The sequence below is a fragment of the Panthera tigris genome, chromosome A2 (assembly GCF_018350195.1).
Source record: "Panthera tigris isolate Pti1 chromosome A2, P.tigris_Pti1_mat1.1, whole genome shotgun sequence".
Classification (NCBI taxonomy): domain Eukaryota; kingdom Metazoa; phylum Chordata; class Mammalia; order Carnivora; family Felidae; genus Panthera; species Panthera tigris.
Genome location: NC_056661.1, coordinates 59,313,248 through 59,329,530, shown reverse-complemented (window position 1 = coordinate 59,329,530; position 16,283 = coordinate 59,313,248). Strand labels below are relative to the sequence as shown.

The following is a 16,283-nucleotide window of genomic DNA, read 5'->3' as shown; positions in this document are numbered from 1 at the left end:
TCAATTCTTAAAAATGGTAATATTAGGAGCGCCTGGGTGGCTCAGTCAGTTAAGTGTCCGACTTCAGCTCAGATCATGATCTCACAGCTTGTGGGTTCAAGCCCCACATTGGGCTATGTGCTGACAGCTCAGAGCCTGGAGCTGCTTCAGATTCTGTGTCTCCCTCTTTCTCTCTGCTCCTCCCCCACTCATGCTCTGTCTCTCTTTCTCAAAAATAAAGAAACATTTAAAAAAATTAATGAAAATGGTAATACTAGTCCTTCCCTATCAATAATTACCTCAAGTGAAAATGGATTAAACTTCCTAATCAAAAGATAGAGTGGCTGAATGGATTTTAAAAAAAGATAAAACAAGATACAACAATATGCTGTCTAGAAGAGACTCACTTCATGTTCAAGGACACACATAGGCTGAAAGTGAAAGAATGGAAAAAAGGTAGTTTGTGAAAATGGTAACTAAAGGAGAGCAAAGGTGGCTATACTTGTATTAACAGAATCAATTTTAAGGCAAAAACTGTCACAAGAGAAAAGGAGGGACATTATATAATGATAGAAGGCCCAATTCACCAGGAAGATATAATAATTATAAATATATATGAATTCAACATCAGACCACTTAAATTTATAAAGCAAACATTAACAAAACAGAAGAAATAGAATCACTAGACATCGAGGGAAGATGGCGGTGTAGGAGGACGCTGGGCTCACTGCACGTCCTGCTGATCACTTAGATTCCACATACACCTGCCTAAATAACCCAGAAAACTGTCAGAAGACTAGCAGAATGGAGTCTCCAGAGCCAAGCACAGATGAGAGGCCCACAGAAGAGGGTAGGAAGGGTGGCGAGGCAGTGCGCACTACATGGATTGGCGGGAGGGAGCCAGGGCAGAGGGGCGGCCCACCGGCCAAGCAGAGCCCCCGAGTCTGGCTGGCAAAAGCAGAGGGGCTGGATGGAGTGTGTTCAGACAGCAAGTGGGACTTGACATCTGGAAGGTTATAAGCTAACAGCTCTTCTCGGAGAACAGGAGGGCTGGAGGACAACAGGAGGGAGAGTTGTTGAGCCCTGGAGGACAGAGCTCAGCTTGGCGGGGAACAAAGGCGCTCATCAGCACCATCTCCCTCGCCCATCCCCCAGCCAAAATCCCAAAGGGAACGAGTTCCTGCCAGGGAACTTGCTTGCACCACGCACCCAACTCTGTGCTTCTGTGGATCCACCCCTCCAGAGGAGGGTCTGACTCCCTCCGGCTGCCACAGTGCCCCTCCCAAAGCAGATCATGGAAGGAGAAGCGAGCTGAGCCTGCCCCTCCCGCCCCCATGCATCATGCTGATCCACCCCAGCTAATAGGCCAGATCCCCACCCCACAAGACTGGCAGTGTGCAAGTAGCCCAGATGGGCCATGCCACCCCACAAGGAATCCCGCCCCTAAAAAAGGGAAGAGAAGGCACACTCCAGTCTGACTGTGGCCCCAGCGGTGGGCTGGGAGCAGACATCAGGTCTGACTGCGGCCCCGCCCACCAACGCAAGTTATTCAGGACAGCACAGGGGAAGTGCCCCGCAGGTCCTCACCACTCCAGGGACTATCCAAAATGACCAAATAGAAGAATTTCCCTCAAAAGAATCTCCAGGAAATAACAACAGCTAACAAACTGATCAAAAATGATTTAAACAATATAACAGAAAGTGAATTTAGAATAAGAGTCATAAAATTAATCGCTGGGCTTGAAAACAGTATAAAGGACAGCAGAGAATCTATTGCTACAGAGATCAAGGGACTAAGGAACAGCCAGGAGGAGCTAAAAAATGCTATCAATGAGCTTTAAAATAAAATGGAGACAACCACAGCTCGGATTGAAGAGGCAGAGGAGAGAATACGTGAACTAGAAGACAAAATTATGGAAAAAGAAGAAGCTGAGAAAAAGAGAGATAAAAAAATCCAGGAGTATGAGGCGAAAATTAGAGAACTAAGTGATGCACTAAAGAGAAATAATATACGTATAATTGGTATTCGAGAGGAGGAAGAGAGAAAAAAAAAGGTGCTTAAGGTGTACTTGAAGAAATAATAGCTGAGAACTTCCCTGATCTGGGGAAGGAAACAGGCATTGAAATCTAAGAGGCACAGAGAACTCGTTCAGACGTAACTTGAATTGATCTGCATGACATATCATAGTGAAACTGGCAAAATACAAGGATAAAGAGAAAATTCTGAAAGCAGCTAGAAATAAACGTGCTCTAACATATAAAGGGAGACCTATAAGACTTGTGACCGATCTCTCTACTGAAATTTGGCAGGCCAGAAAGGAATGGCAGGAGATCTTCAATGTGATGAACAGAAAAAAAATATGCAGCGGAGAATCCTTTATCCAGCAAGTCTGTCATTCAGAATAGAAGGAGAGATAAAGGTCTTCCCAAACAAACAAAAACCGAAGGAATTCGCACCACTAAACCAGCCCTACAAGAGATCCTAAGGGGGATCCTGTGAGACAAAGTACCAGAGACATTGCTACAAGCATGAAACCTACAGACATCACAATAACTCTAAACCCATATCTTTCTATAATAACACTGAATGTAAATGGACTAAATGCGCCAACCAAAAGACATAGGGTATCAGAATGGGTAAAAAAACAAGACCCATCTATTTGCTGTCTACAAGAGACTCATTTTAGACCTGAGGACACCTTCAGATTGAGAGTGAGGGGATGGAGAACTATTTATCATGCCACTGGAAGTCAAAAGAAAGCTGGAGTAGCCATATTTATATCAGACAAACTAGACTTTCAATTAAAGGCTGTAACAAGAGATGAAGAAGGGCATAATATAATAATCACAGGGTCTATCCATCAGGAAGAGCTAACAATTATAAATGTTTATGCGCCGAATACGGGAGCCCCCAAATATATAAAACAATTACTCATAAACATAAGCAACCTTATTGATAAGAATGTGATAATTGCAGGGGACTTTAACACTCCACTTACAGAAATGGATAGATCATCTAGACACACGGTCAATAAAGAAACAAGGGCCCTGAATGATACATTGGATCAGATGGACTTGACAGATATATTTAGAACTCTACATCCCAAAGCAACGGAATATACTTTCTTCTCGAGTGCACATGGAACATTCTCCAAGATAAATCACATACTGGGTCACCAAACAGCCCTTCATAAGTATACAAGAATTGAAATCATACCATGCATACTTTCAGACCACAATGCTATGAAGCTTGAAATCAACCACAGGAAAAGTCTCGAAAACCTCCAAAAGCATGGAGGTTAAAGAACACCCTACTAAAGAATGAGTGGGTCAACCAGGCAATTAGAGAAGAAATTAAAAAATATATGGAAACAAACGAAAATGAGAATACAACAATCCAACCACTTTGGGATGCAGCAAAGGCAGTCCTGAGAGGAAAATACATTGCAATCCAGGCCTATCTCAAGAAACAAGAAAAATCCCAAATACAAAATCTAACAGCACACCTAAAGGAAATAGAAGCAGAACAGCAAGGATAGCCTAAACCCAGCAGAAGAAGAGAAATGATAAAGATCAGAGTAGAAATAAACAATATAGAATCTAAAGAAACTGTAGAGCAGATCAATGAAACCAAGAGTTGGTTTTTTGAAAACATAAACAAAATTGATAAATCTCTAGCCAGGCTTCTCAGAAAGAAAAGGAAGATGACCCAAATAGATAAAATCATGAATGAAAATGGAATTGAGACAACCAATCCTTCAGAGATACAAGCAATGATCAGGGAATACTATGAAAAATTGTATGCCAACAAACTGGACAACCTGGAAGAAATGGACAAATTCCTAAACACCCACACGCTTCCGAAACTCAATCAGGAGGAAATAGAAAGCTCGAACAGACCCATAACCAGCAAAGAAATTGAATCAGTCATCAAAAATCTCCCAACAAATAAGAGTCCAGGACCAGATGGCTTCCCAGGGGAGTTCTACCAGACGTTTAAAGCAGAGATAATACCTATCCTTCTCAAGCTATTCCAAGAAATAGAAAGGGAAGGAAAACTTCCAGACTCATTCTATGAAGCCAGTATTACTTTGATTCCTAAACCAGACAGAGACCCAGTAAAAAAAGAGAACTGCAAGCCAATATCCTTGATGAATATGGATGCAAAAATTCTCAATAAGATACTAGCAAATCGAATTCAACAGCATATAAAAAGAATTATTCACCATGATCAAGTGGGATTCATTCCTGGGCTGCAGGCCTGGTTCAACATTCGCAAATCAATCAATGTGACAGATCACATTAAGTAAAGAAAAGATAAGAACCATATGATCCTGTCAATCGATGCAGAAAAGGCCTTTGACAAAATTCAGCAACGTTTCTTAATAAAAACCCTCGAGAGTTCAAAAAAGAAAGAAAGAAAGAAAGAATGGTCAACCAGGAAATTAGAGAAGAAATTAAAAACTATATGGAAACAAATGAAAATGAAAAGACAACAATCCAAACGCTTTGGGATGCAGCGAAGGCAGTCTGGAGAGGAAAATACATTGCAATCCAGGCCTATCTCAACAAACAAGAAAAATCCCAAATGCAAAATCTAACAGCATACCTAAAGGAACTAGAAGCAGAACAGCAAAGACACCCCAAAACCAGCAGAAGAAGAGAAATAATAAAGATCAGAACAGAAATAAACAACAGAGAATCTAAAAAAACTGTAGAGCAGATCAATGAAACCAAGAGTCGGGCTTTTGAAAAAATAAACAAAATTGATAAACCTCTAGCCAGGCTTCTCAAAAAGAAAAGGGAGAAGACCCAAAAAGATAAAGTCATGAAGGAAAATGGAATTATGACAACCAATCCCTCAGAAATACAAGCAATTATCAGGGAATACTATGAAAAATTATATGCCAACAAACTGGACAACCTGGAAGAAATGGACAAATTCCTAAGCACCCACACACTTCCAAAACTCAAACAGGAAGAAACAGAATATTTGAACACACCCATAACCAGCGAAGAAATTGAATCAGTTATCACAAATCTCCCAATAAATAAGAGTCTAAGACCAGATGGCTTCTCTGGGGGATTCTGCCATACATTTAAAGCAGAAATAATACCTATCCTTCTCAAGCTGTTCCCAAAAATAGAAAGGGAAAGAAAACTTCCAGACTCATTCTATGAAGCCAGCATTACTTTGATTCCCAAACCAGACAAAGACCCAGCAAAAAAAGAGAACGACAGGTCAATATCCCTGATGAATACGGATGCAAAAATTCTCAACAAAATACTAGCAAATCGAATTCAACAGTGTAAAAAAAGAATTATTCACCATGTTCAAGTGGGATTCATTCCTGGGCTGCAGGGCTGGTTCAATATTTGCAAATCAATCAATGTGATACATCACATTAATAAAAGAAAAGATAACAACATGTCAATCCTGTCAATCGATGCAGAAAAAGCATTTGACAAAATTCAGCATCCTTTCTTAATAAAGACCCTCGAGAAAGTCGGGTTAGAAGGAACATACTTAAACATCATAAAAGCCATTTATGAAAAGCCCACAGCTAATATCATCCTCAATGGGGAAAAACTGAGAGCTTTCCCCCTGAAATCAGGAACACGACAGGGATGTCCACTCTCACCGCTGTTGTTTAACATAGTGTTGGAAGTTCTGGCATCAGCAATCAGACAACAAAAGGAAATCAAAGGCATCAAAATTGGCATGGATGAACTCAAGCTTTCACTTTTTGCAGATGACATGATATCATACATGGAAAACCCAATAGGCTCCACCAAAAGTCTGCTAGAACTGATACATGAATTCAGCAAAGTCGCAGGACACAAAATTAATGTACAGAAATCAGTTGCATTCTTATACAATAACAATGAAGCAACAGAAAGAGAATAAAAGAAACTTATCCCATTCACAACTGCACCAGGAATCACAAACTACCTAGGAATAAACCTAACCAAAGATGTAAAAGATCTGTATGCTGAAAACTATAGAAAGCTTATGAAGGAAATTGAAGAAGATACAAAGAAATGGAAAAACATTCTGCGCTCATGGGTTGGAATACATTGTTAAAATGTCAATGCTACCCAAAGCAATCTACACATTCAATGCAATCCCAATCAAAATTGCACCAGCATTCTTCTCAAACCTAGAACAAGCCATCCTAAAAATTGTATAGAACCACAAAAGGCCCCGAATAGCCAAAGTAATATTGAAGAAGAGGACCAAAGTGGGAGGCATCACAATCCCAGACTTTAGCCTCTACTACAAAGCTGTCATCATCAAGACAGCATGGTATTGGCACAAAAACAGACACATAGACCAATGGAATAGAAGACAGACTCCAGAATTGGACCCACAAAAGTATGGCCAACTAATCTTTGACAAAGTAGGAAAGAATATCCAAGGGAAAAAAACACAGTCTCTTTAACAAGTGGTACTAGGAGAACTGGACAGCCACATGCAGAAGAATGAAACTAGACTACTGTCTTACACCATTCACAAAAATAAACTCAAAATGGATGAAGGAGCTGAATGTGAGACAGGAAACCATCAAAACCCTAGAGGAGAGAGCAGGAAAAACCCTCTCTGACCTCAGCTGCGGCAATTTCTTACTCGACACATCTCCAAAGGCAAGAGAATTAAAAGCAAAAGTGAACTATTGGGACCTCATGAAGATAAAACGCTTCTGCACTGCAAAGGAAACAATCAACAAAACTAAAAGCCAACCAAGAAATGGGAAAAGATATTTGCAAATGACATATTGGACAAAGAGCTAGTATCCAAAATCTATAAAGAGCTCACCAAACTCCACACCCGAAAAACAAATAATCCAGTGAAGAAATGGGCAGAGGACATGAATAGTCACTTCTCTAAAGAAGATATCCTGATGGCCAACAGGCATATGAAAAGACGCTCAATGTCACTCCTTATCAGGGAAATACAAATATAAACCACACTGAGATACCACGTCACCCCAATCAGAGTGGCTAAAATGAACACATCAGGAGACTATAGATGCTGGAGAGGATGTGGAGAAACGGGAACCCTCTTGCACTGTTGGTGAGATTGCAAACTGATGCAGCCACTCTAGAAAGCAGTGTGGAAGTTCCTCAAAAAATTAAAAATAGATCTACCCTATGACCCAGCAATAGCACTGCTAGGAATTTACCCAAGGGATACAGGAGTGCTGATGCATAGGGGCACTTGTACCCCAATGTTTACAGCAGCACTTTCAACAATAGTCAAATTATGGAAAGAGCCTAAATGTCCACCAAAGAAAATGTGGTTTATATATACACAATGGAATACTACTTGGCAACGAGAAAGAATGGAATATGGCCCTTTGTAGCGACATGGATGGAACTACAGAGTGTTAGGCTAAGTGAAGTAAGTCATACAGAGAAAGATACCATATGTTTTCACTCTATGTGGATCCTGAGAAACTTAACAGAAGACCATGGGGGAGGGGAAGGGGAAAAGGTTATAGAGAGGGAAGGAGGCAAACCATCAGAGACTCTTAAGAACTTAGAATAAACTGAGGGTTTTGGGGGGTAGAAGGGAGGTGAAAGTGGTTGATGAGCACTGAGGAGGGCACCTTTTGGGATGAGCACTGGGTGTTGTATGGAAACCAATGTGACAATAAATTTCATATTTAAAAAAAAACGACTCTTTGGCTGATTACTAGTCTGTCTCCTCCTTCAGCTCTTATCAAAAAAAATTGTGGGGTGCCTAGGTGGCTCAGTCCGTTAAGCATCCGAGTTTGGTTCAGGTCATGAACTCACTGCTGGTGAGTTTGAGCCCCACATCGGGTTCTGTGCTGACAGCTCACAGCTTGGAGCCTGATTTGGATTCTGTGTCTGTCTCTCTTCCCCTCCCCTGCCCAAGCTCTGTCTCTGTCTCAATCTCTTTCAAATATAAATAAGCATTAAAAAAATTTTTTTTAATTTGTTAAGAATGTAGAATTCATATGTTTTTTATCATAATAAAAACAAAAGGATATATGGTCTGAAGTATTCTCAAAACAAAAAGTCAGCTTTATCTTCATCCTCCATCAACCTCAGTTCAGAAGCTCTAGACAGCCCTGGGTTGTCCTCAGGACATCATTTTCTCAGATGTCTGATTCTTCTTCTGAGCATAATAAAAACCATTGATTTTATAATTCATACTCACCACCCACACAAGTCAGAGTGAGGTATAAGACACCTGTAGTGCCCAAGGTTTCCAAGCACAGAGGCTCAATTCAGCTTTTATATGTGTGGTAGGTTGAAAAACTGTCCACAAGACTTCCCACCCCCCTTCTGTAGTCCCAGCCTTGAGATGTGACTGCAGCACCTGCCATTGGGAGATGGTGTCCATTTCCTTAATAGGGTCAACTCCATGACTTGATTTGGCTGATACATGTAGTGGATATGATGTGCTCACTTGAACCTTCTGCTTCCTAGGCCCCTACCATGACCATATGAACAAACCTGCACTGGACCTCTGATGGCACTGGCCATCCTGGACCAGCCAGCCCTCCAGCTGACTTGGTAACTGACTGAAAATACGTGACTCCAGCTGACATCAGTGTGGCCCAAATCAACTGAGCCCAGCCCAAACTGTTGACCCACAGAACCACGAACCTAAAAAGTAGTGGTGTTTTAAGCCACTATGTTTTGGGAAGCTTTGATACACTGCAAAAATTAACAGGTAAAATATGTACCCCCAATTCTCATTATCTCACAGTTGCTCTTCTGAATCAAACCCTCCCCAAAACCTTCCCTAGGTGGATGGCATGCAACTCCTTCTCAAATACTATTTACATGATGTTTTTTAAAAACAATTTTAAAATAAAGGAGAGGCCTGTTGTCAGGATGACTGGGCATTACTCAATTCAGCCTTGGGTGGACTTTTCAATTGGGTCAGACAGCAGCTGCATTCTTGGCTCACCCCAGAGTGCAGAGGTTAGTCTCCTCCCTGTTTTTGCCCCAAAGGTCTTGGAAACATGTAAGTCTTCCCTTGTGTTCAGGGGGACTAGAGTTCACACATCCTTTTTCATCCTGGGTCCCTTTCCCTTATCAGTGCCTCCTCTGATCAGCACTGCTCACTCTACAGCCCTACCGAGGGAACCAAAATGCAGAGGGCTGTTGAGTGTTTCTCTGACATTCTCCTGCACACCTTGTCAATATCACAGCTTTGCTTAATTTCCCATGTGAATTTTTCTCTACTTGAGTGAGCTCCACAGAGTTTCCTTTGCACCTTCTTCAAGTACAAGAATCCTCTCCCCACATGTGGTATACATCTCTGCTTCTGCCTTCACAGCACCCACTTCTCCTGCCTCTACCAATAGCACTGACACTTTCCAAGGAAACAACTTTCTCCTCCCTTTCCAGAGATGTGGGTTGAATGTAGTCCTTTCAACCCTTGACGCCAGAGGTAGGCACATGACCCAGCTTTGGCCAATCAGAGCATGCCTGCTCCTGGCCAGCGATTGATTCTTATTGGGGCACATGACTCCACCAGCTCCTGTCAAATTCAAGTCTAGGACTTACGTGGAGACTGCCATGAGAACAACCACCTTTTCACTGGCAATGCTGATAACACAAATTAGAAAAGAACTACTGTGCAGGCAATGTGTCACTATGAGGAGAAATCCTCCCCCAAAATGAAGCAACAGACAATGACAATGTTAACGATGTAATTTGAGTGTTTGGAGTAACCAGCCCTGCCTAAAGAAAGCTACCATGGAACGTTTGACTTGGTTGTTCTTTTTTGTTTAAACCAGACTGAACTAAGTTACTGTTGCTTGCAAAGATGTTCTACCATATCCACATTCTTCCCTTTATACAAATTAGAACTTACTGCTCTTAAATGGAAAGCAGGAGAATACATATGAGGTTGAAGAATGGGTAACCTACTCTGCGGTGATCTCTAGCTGCCCGTTTTCTTTCCCTACACACCTTGGCTTTCACTGGAGGGAGTTGGGGCTTGTAGCAGTTTTAAAACAGAGTCACACAGTCTTTGATCCTCCTCCCACTGAGGCCTGGGTCTCAGTGCCCAGCACTTGCCCTCAAATCTGGTCAGGCTTGTGACTGCTGAAAACAATCAGGTCAATGGCATTGATGTCATGCGTCCCCCAGGCTGGGTCCACATCTACCTTGTTTCCTGGCATCAGCACTCTCAGAGCCACAAGCCACCACTTACAAGTCCAAATCCCAAAGCAGTCACTTTGGGGCCTCAACACATAGGTACCTGGTTGGCAGTAACACCTCAGCAGCCACCAGCCCTCCAGGCCCATGCACCAGGCATGACAGAGAGAGACTAGCTTGGAGGAAGATATCCCTGCCTGTCTCTTCCAGCTGCTACCAGCCCACTCACCCACTGCCATTCAAGATGATCCCCTGAGGCCTGCACATGCAGGTCTTTTATGAATCCCTGACCTGAATGATCCAAAGCATAAGAAATGATGGCTGTTTCCTGCTACTGAGTCTTGGCATTGCTTGTGACATGGCCATTGACACCTGGGGCCAGACCTCTCCAATCCCAGCCTTACCTCACAACATCCACCGATGCAGCCCCTGACTTGAAGAAATCAGTGGAGTCTTCCACCTCTAGGACACTGGGGAGAATCCGTTTCCAGGCACTCTGAAAAACAGGCATGGTGAGAACAGGGCTCCCTGGGGAACCGGGGGCATGTGTCTTCTGGGTGAGAGCAGCCCCTGCTGTGGGCTTGCCCCACCTGCTGCCAGGCTGGGCTCTGTCCACTCCACGGTGCTGCTGCTCCCAGGCTCCTGGGGTGACTGTGCCCTTGGGGAAGTAGGAGCCCAGGGAGTTCAGCTGTCCTCAGCTCCTTTGGGATCCCTACACCATTTCAGTGCAGCAGGAAGAGTATACATGCAGAGCTCAGGGCTTGGCTGTGCACCAGCTGCTCCCCAGCCCCCTTCACACCCAGCCTCGCCTTGGTGCTCTCATCCGGGTGAGGTTCCCAGAGTGATCCTGGTGTTTGGGTGTGTTGCAGTGTAGAAAGGAAAGAAAAGTGGGTGGGAGTTCTGAGGGTGAAAACAAGGTACTTTGATGGGGTTCAGGAGGCCTGGGTCTTTTTCTCACAGACAGGCCAGCTGGTTCTGTGCCCATCTGTCCCACGGCCTGCAAAAGTCAGCAGTGTCCACCAGCCAGCCTTGTGGGTGAGTGTGGAAAGGCCAGTGTGAGTGGGCAACACCATCCAGAATTCTAAGAAGGCCGTCCAGTGGATCAGGATGGGACAATTATTCTCTGGGTGAGCTCCCAGTCAGGCCTATGAGGACAGGAGCATCAAGATGCCTCACACTCTGCCTGAGCTTCAGACAGTGTTTGGCTGGTCACTGGGCCAGATGGAAGTGGTCAGGCCCAATTAGGACCTGGCCCAACCTCTCCCTGGCTCCTTCTTTTGTTCTTTGAAAGGTGTCATGGTTTTGCTCTTCCCATCCTCATTGTGACCATCAGCAGCCATGCTAAGCCATTCCCTGTCCCCACTTGACTACTGCCTGTCCTCCACACCTCTGCCTGGGCCCTTGCCTACCAGTGAGGTCCTTCTCTGGACCTCCAGCTCATGTTTAAATCCTAAGCATCCTCCAGGACCAACTGCCATGGCCCCTCTTCCCTGAACCCTTCCCTGACTGCTCTGCCTGCTCTTCAGACTCAGGTGGCCTAGGGCCACAGGTCACCTGCTGGTATGTGGACACCAGCATGATGCCTATGGGATGCACCAGCCCTCATCAGATGTGTGTGAAACCTCTGAAAGGCAATGGACCCTAAACCCACACGGCCTGTTCACACCATAGCTTGGCTCCTGACAAGCCATGGAGATGCAGAGAGTCTCTCAGTGCCTCTGTTTCCTCATCTGTGAAAGGATCTGATAATGGCTGATAATTCCTCACACGAGGCAGGCAGAGTACCTGTTGTACAGAAAGACCACAACAATGCAAATTTTGTTCCGTTGCTAGGCTCTCTCCACCAACACCAGAGGCCGACACTGGCATCTCCTCCCCAGCCATTTCTGCTCCACCCCAGTCACCTCCAGACCATGCATTCTGAAAGGGCCAGTCCAGCTAGGACCAACAGGTGTAATAATAATGATGCCAAGGATGACCAAGAGGCCATGTGGCATAGCATTATAGTGGTGGAGGCCAGGAATTCAGGCCCACCAGCTGGGCTCCATGCCTAGGCCTGTGCTCATCTCTTGTGACCCCACCTTGGGCCTTGGGCTCCTCTGCTGGGAGCTGAAAGTAATAGAAACACCTACTTCATAGTTGTTACAGTAATTAAACACACTACTGTTCCTGAAGTGATTGGAACACTGCTGCACAGTGTACACACTCTGCAAGCATGTGCTTCTTTTGATGACCCTTAGGCTCCCTGCCCACGTTTACTGAGGTCCTTATAGGTGCTGTTAAACTGCCTGTTTCCATGTGTGTCCTCTCCTCTACCACTCACAACACCCATGGATATGCAGTTTATTCAAGTGCAGAGATGAAGGACACAGTCACAACAGCGTTTGACTCAGGCCTAGCTCTACACACACACAACCTTACCTCACCCCAAGGGCCACTCAGCTGTAAGCCCCAGAAGGCTAGTTTGTCCAGCTGGCCCTGTAACTCCAGGGCAAGTACAGGGCTGGGGCCAGAGCAGCTCCTCCAAAATATTTTTGAATGAACAGGCTTCTCTCTCTCTCTCTCTCTCTCTCTTTTTACAGACATTCAGAAAGTTCAGCTTTCTACTGAGGAAGTGCTTGGTGCCCTCTGGAGCAGAGTAAGCTTCTCGTGTCCCTTCCCTGCTGGGTCCTGTCTTTAGCACTTGTCATCAACACCCACAGTCACCACTGTGGCTCCCGACTGGCCCATGTCCTCTCATCCAGCCCTCCTTCCCCCAGAATTCTCTCCACTCAGGTCTCAGGTCAAACCCTCCCCTTCTCCTGTCCAAGGAAGCCTGCCCTGGTTATTCCTTCTAAAGTTGTCCCCCAGCCTCCAAGGACCTTGTTCCCATCAACCTGTTATTGGCCTGAAATTATCTGTTCATTTATTTGGCTGTTCATTGGCTGTTTTCCCCATGGAAAGGGACACTTCATGAGAAGTGCTGGCTTAGCACTCAGCATTTGATAGGAGCTCATATGTATTTCTTAAGTCATTGATTACATGGTTGAACGAGTGAATGCTTGAAAATTCATCCACAGCCTTCATTCATAAAGGTTAAATACCATCCATACTATGACTTCCAGGGAGAAGGAAGTGGGCAGAGGGAGCAGGAAGGACCAGGAACAAGTCTGGGAGGTGACCACTGACTGGGCTTGCAGTGGAAGGGATTGAGTCTCAGAGAGTGAAGTGCTCTCCTGCATCATCCATGACGGCTGGACTGGAGTCCAGGTCTGCCTGACTATGACACCCGGGCTGGTCACAGTGCAGGAGGCTCCCTCTCAGGGAGATTTTCTGGAAGGTTACACTGCACACATTCTCATCAAAGGGCCATGGATTTGGCACCAACCTTTTCCACCTATTCCAGGGGCTTCTTCATCTGTCCACTCTTGACAGTGAGTCCCTAGAAGAGTCAGACCCAGCTGGCCAAATCCCAGTGTCCCAGTGACAGAGGAAAAGAGCAAGGGGGCATCAGAAAGTCCCAAGACATGATAGAACCAACACGGTGCCCAGGGTCAGCACATACATCTACAGAGGGTGTGCACATCCAACTCCAGGGAGTGTGAGTCAAAAAACACAGATGCAGTGCACAACCTGCAAAACCAGACAGAATCCCTGAAGGGGGCTTTTACCCGCACAGTCTCTGCCATGACCAGTTCTGCCTCTGTCAGCTCAAGGACACTGCTGTCTGCTCCGCTGAAGAAGCGTGAGGCTGGGATCATCCTGCCATCCTCCAGCTGGATGTTCTTCACCAGAAGCTGCAAAAAGAAGGCTTCACAGTACCTGTGGTTGTCTGCATGGCAGGGAAGAGAGCAATTCCACAGGGAGCACTGTGCTGGGCTCCCCACACACTTCGTCTCCAACCCTCACCACAAGAAAGGTACAAGATTAATGAGGAGGGACGTTCACAGTGGAGACACTGCTCTTCCAGGAACACAGAGGAAACTGTAGAGCTCACTTCTCCGTCACCCACCCCCCTTCTCACTTCTTTTTAAGTGTAATGATTTTATTATTTCCATAAAAATGCCTACTTATTAGACAAAAGTAATTCAGGCACTACTCAGAAAATGAATCAAGAAAACAACTAAGGGCGCCTGGGTGGCTGTCAGTTAAGCATCCAACTCCAGCTCAGGTCATGATCTTATGATTTGTGCGTTCGGGGCCCACATTGGGCTCTGAGCTGACAGCTTGGAGCCTGGAGCCTGCTTCAGATTCTGTGTCTCCCCCCCCCTCTCTCTCTGCCCCTTCCCTACTTGTGCGCTCTCTCTCTCTTTCTCTCAAAAATAAACATAAAAAAAAGTAAAGTTATCACCCAGTAGCCCAGCTCCTAGAAACCTCATGGAAAGCTCTGGTGAAGATCATCAGATGCCCCCTAGGGGGCAGAGCTGGGAAAAGGAGCAGACGCGGATGTCTGTGTTTGACAAGAGTGGTTTACAAGAATGGTAGGGGCGCCTGGGTGGCTCAGTATGTTACGCGTCCGACTTCAGCTCAGGTCATGATCTCCTGGTTTGTGAGCTGGAGCCCTGTGTCAGGCTCTGTGCTGACAGCTCAGAGCCTGGAGCCTGCTTCGGATTCTGTGTCTCCTTCTCTCTCTGCCCTCCCCCACTCACACTCTGTCTGTCTCTCTCTCTCTCAAAAATAAATAAACGTTAAAAAAAATTTTTAGTTGGGATGAGCACTGGGTGTTGTATGGAAACCAATTTGACAATAAATTATACATAATAAATAAATAAAATAATAAATAAATAAATATTAAAAAATTTTTAAAAAATTATAAGAACGGTACACTCTCTATATGCCCTGACATAACTGAAGCCAGATTCCCTGCCTGGCCTCCACCCTCTTGACTTTTGAAGATATTCTGGAGCTTTCTGTGAGCTAAAGCCCAGCTAGACCCAGCTAAAAGTTCCTGAAAGATACTTCAACCAAGGGTTCCGCCAAGGCTACTTCCTTTGCTTTGCTGTCCCTGTGGACATCACAGAGGGCACAGTTGTTGCCCCCTACCCAGAGCTCCTCCTAGCCCGTGTTCCCATCCTCCAGCTGCTGCGGTATATATAGGTCATTAGCAATCTAGATGTACCTTCCTCCTCCATGGCTTTTGGCGGATAAGTGCAGCCATGCATAGAGAGGCCCAGGGCTGATGCCTCATTGCCACCTTCCTTCTCCAGGGGCAGCAGAAACCAAGGACTTAGCGATGTGAGTATGCGGGGGCATAATCAGCAGATGCAATTCACACTGCAGTGCCTGGGATCAGACAGAAGATGACAGACTCCAGAACCCTTATATCTTTGCTTAGCACTGTCCTCTGCCCCAGTCTAGCCCTACATTGTATGGGATTTTCCAAGAGTACTCCCTCAATAAGTCACATGCACAAGAACTCCTGTCTCAGACACTGCTTCAAAGGAACTTGACCCAAGACAGATAGCATCTTTCAACTGCATGTATCCATCATGAATACCTAAAACACCCACTCACTATACATTGCAGACATTAATGGCATCCTCAGGCCCTCCAATGGCGAGACACAGCAAGATAGGCACCCAGAGTGAGCTCGCATCCATCCCCAGCAAAGCTGTTCCACATTCTATCTGGTCTATACACACTGATGCAACCAATGATTCCATATCCATGAGATTTGTTGAAATCTCCACAGTGTTTGGAGACCCCTGCTTGTACTCCTTCCCTGCCCCCAGTATCTTAAAGTCCAGACCTGCCCAACCACTGTACAGAGGGAGTATTAACCTGGGCATCAGAGCCAGAATTTTAAGGCTTGAATCCCCACTCTGCCACAAATTAACTTGGTGATGTTGGGAGGGTTATTTAAACCTCTTTGCTTCAGTTTTCTCTGCTGGCAAATGGGTATAATATTAATACATATCTTATATAGTTGTTAGGAAAATCAAATTTAATAGATCTAAATTGTTTTAAAATAGTGCTAAGGCACACAGAAGGCACTGCATAAATAGTAGCTGTTACTCAGAGTCGTGGAGTCTGCTAACATGAGTCAGGGCATGTTGTTTGCCTGGCATGGCTCCAGAGGTTCTCACGATGATGTCCCTGTTCAGAAAGAAGGAAACTGAGGCACAGAGATTCAGTCACCACACCCAGCGGCACCTGGACACTCCACTGGACTGAAAGGAGGT

General features: G+C 45.0%; 1 protein-coding gene across 3 annotated transcripts in view; it reads right to left on the bottom strand.

The window, feature by feature from the left end:
* ALDH1L1 (aldehyde dehydrogenase 1 family member L1) overlaps window positions 1-16,283 on the bottom strand; it is a 130,394-nt gene that overhangs the window by 59,636 nt on the left and 54,475 nt on the right. For all 3 annotated transcript variants that reach the window (XM_042962562.1, XM_042962572.1, XM_007097394.3), the window contains exons 8-9: window positions 13,773-13,898; window positions 10,527-10,618 (exon numbers count right to left, since the gene is read on the bottom strand). In XM_042962562.1, coding sequence (XP_042818496.1) covers window positions 10,527-10,618; window positions 13,773-13,898 — 218 coding nt within the window. The remainder of the gene's footprint in view (window positions 1-10,526; window positions 10,619-13,772; window positions 13,899-16,283) is intronic.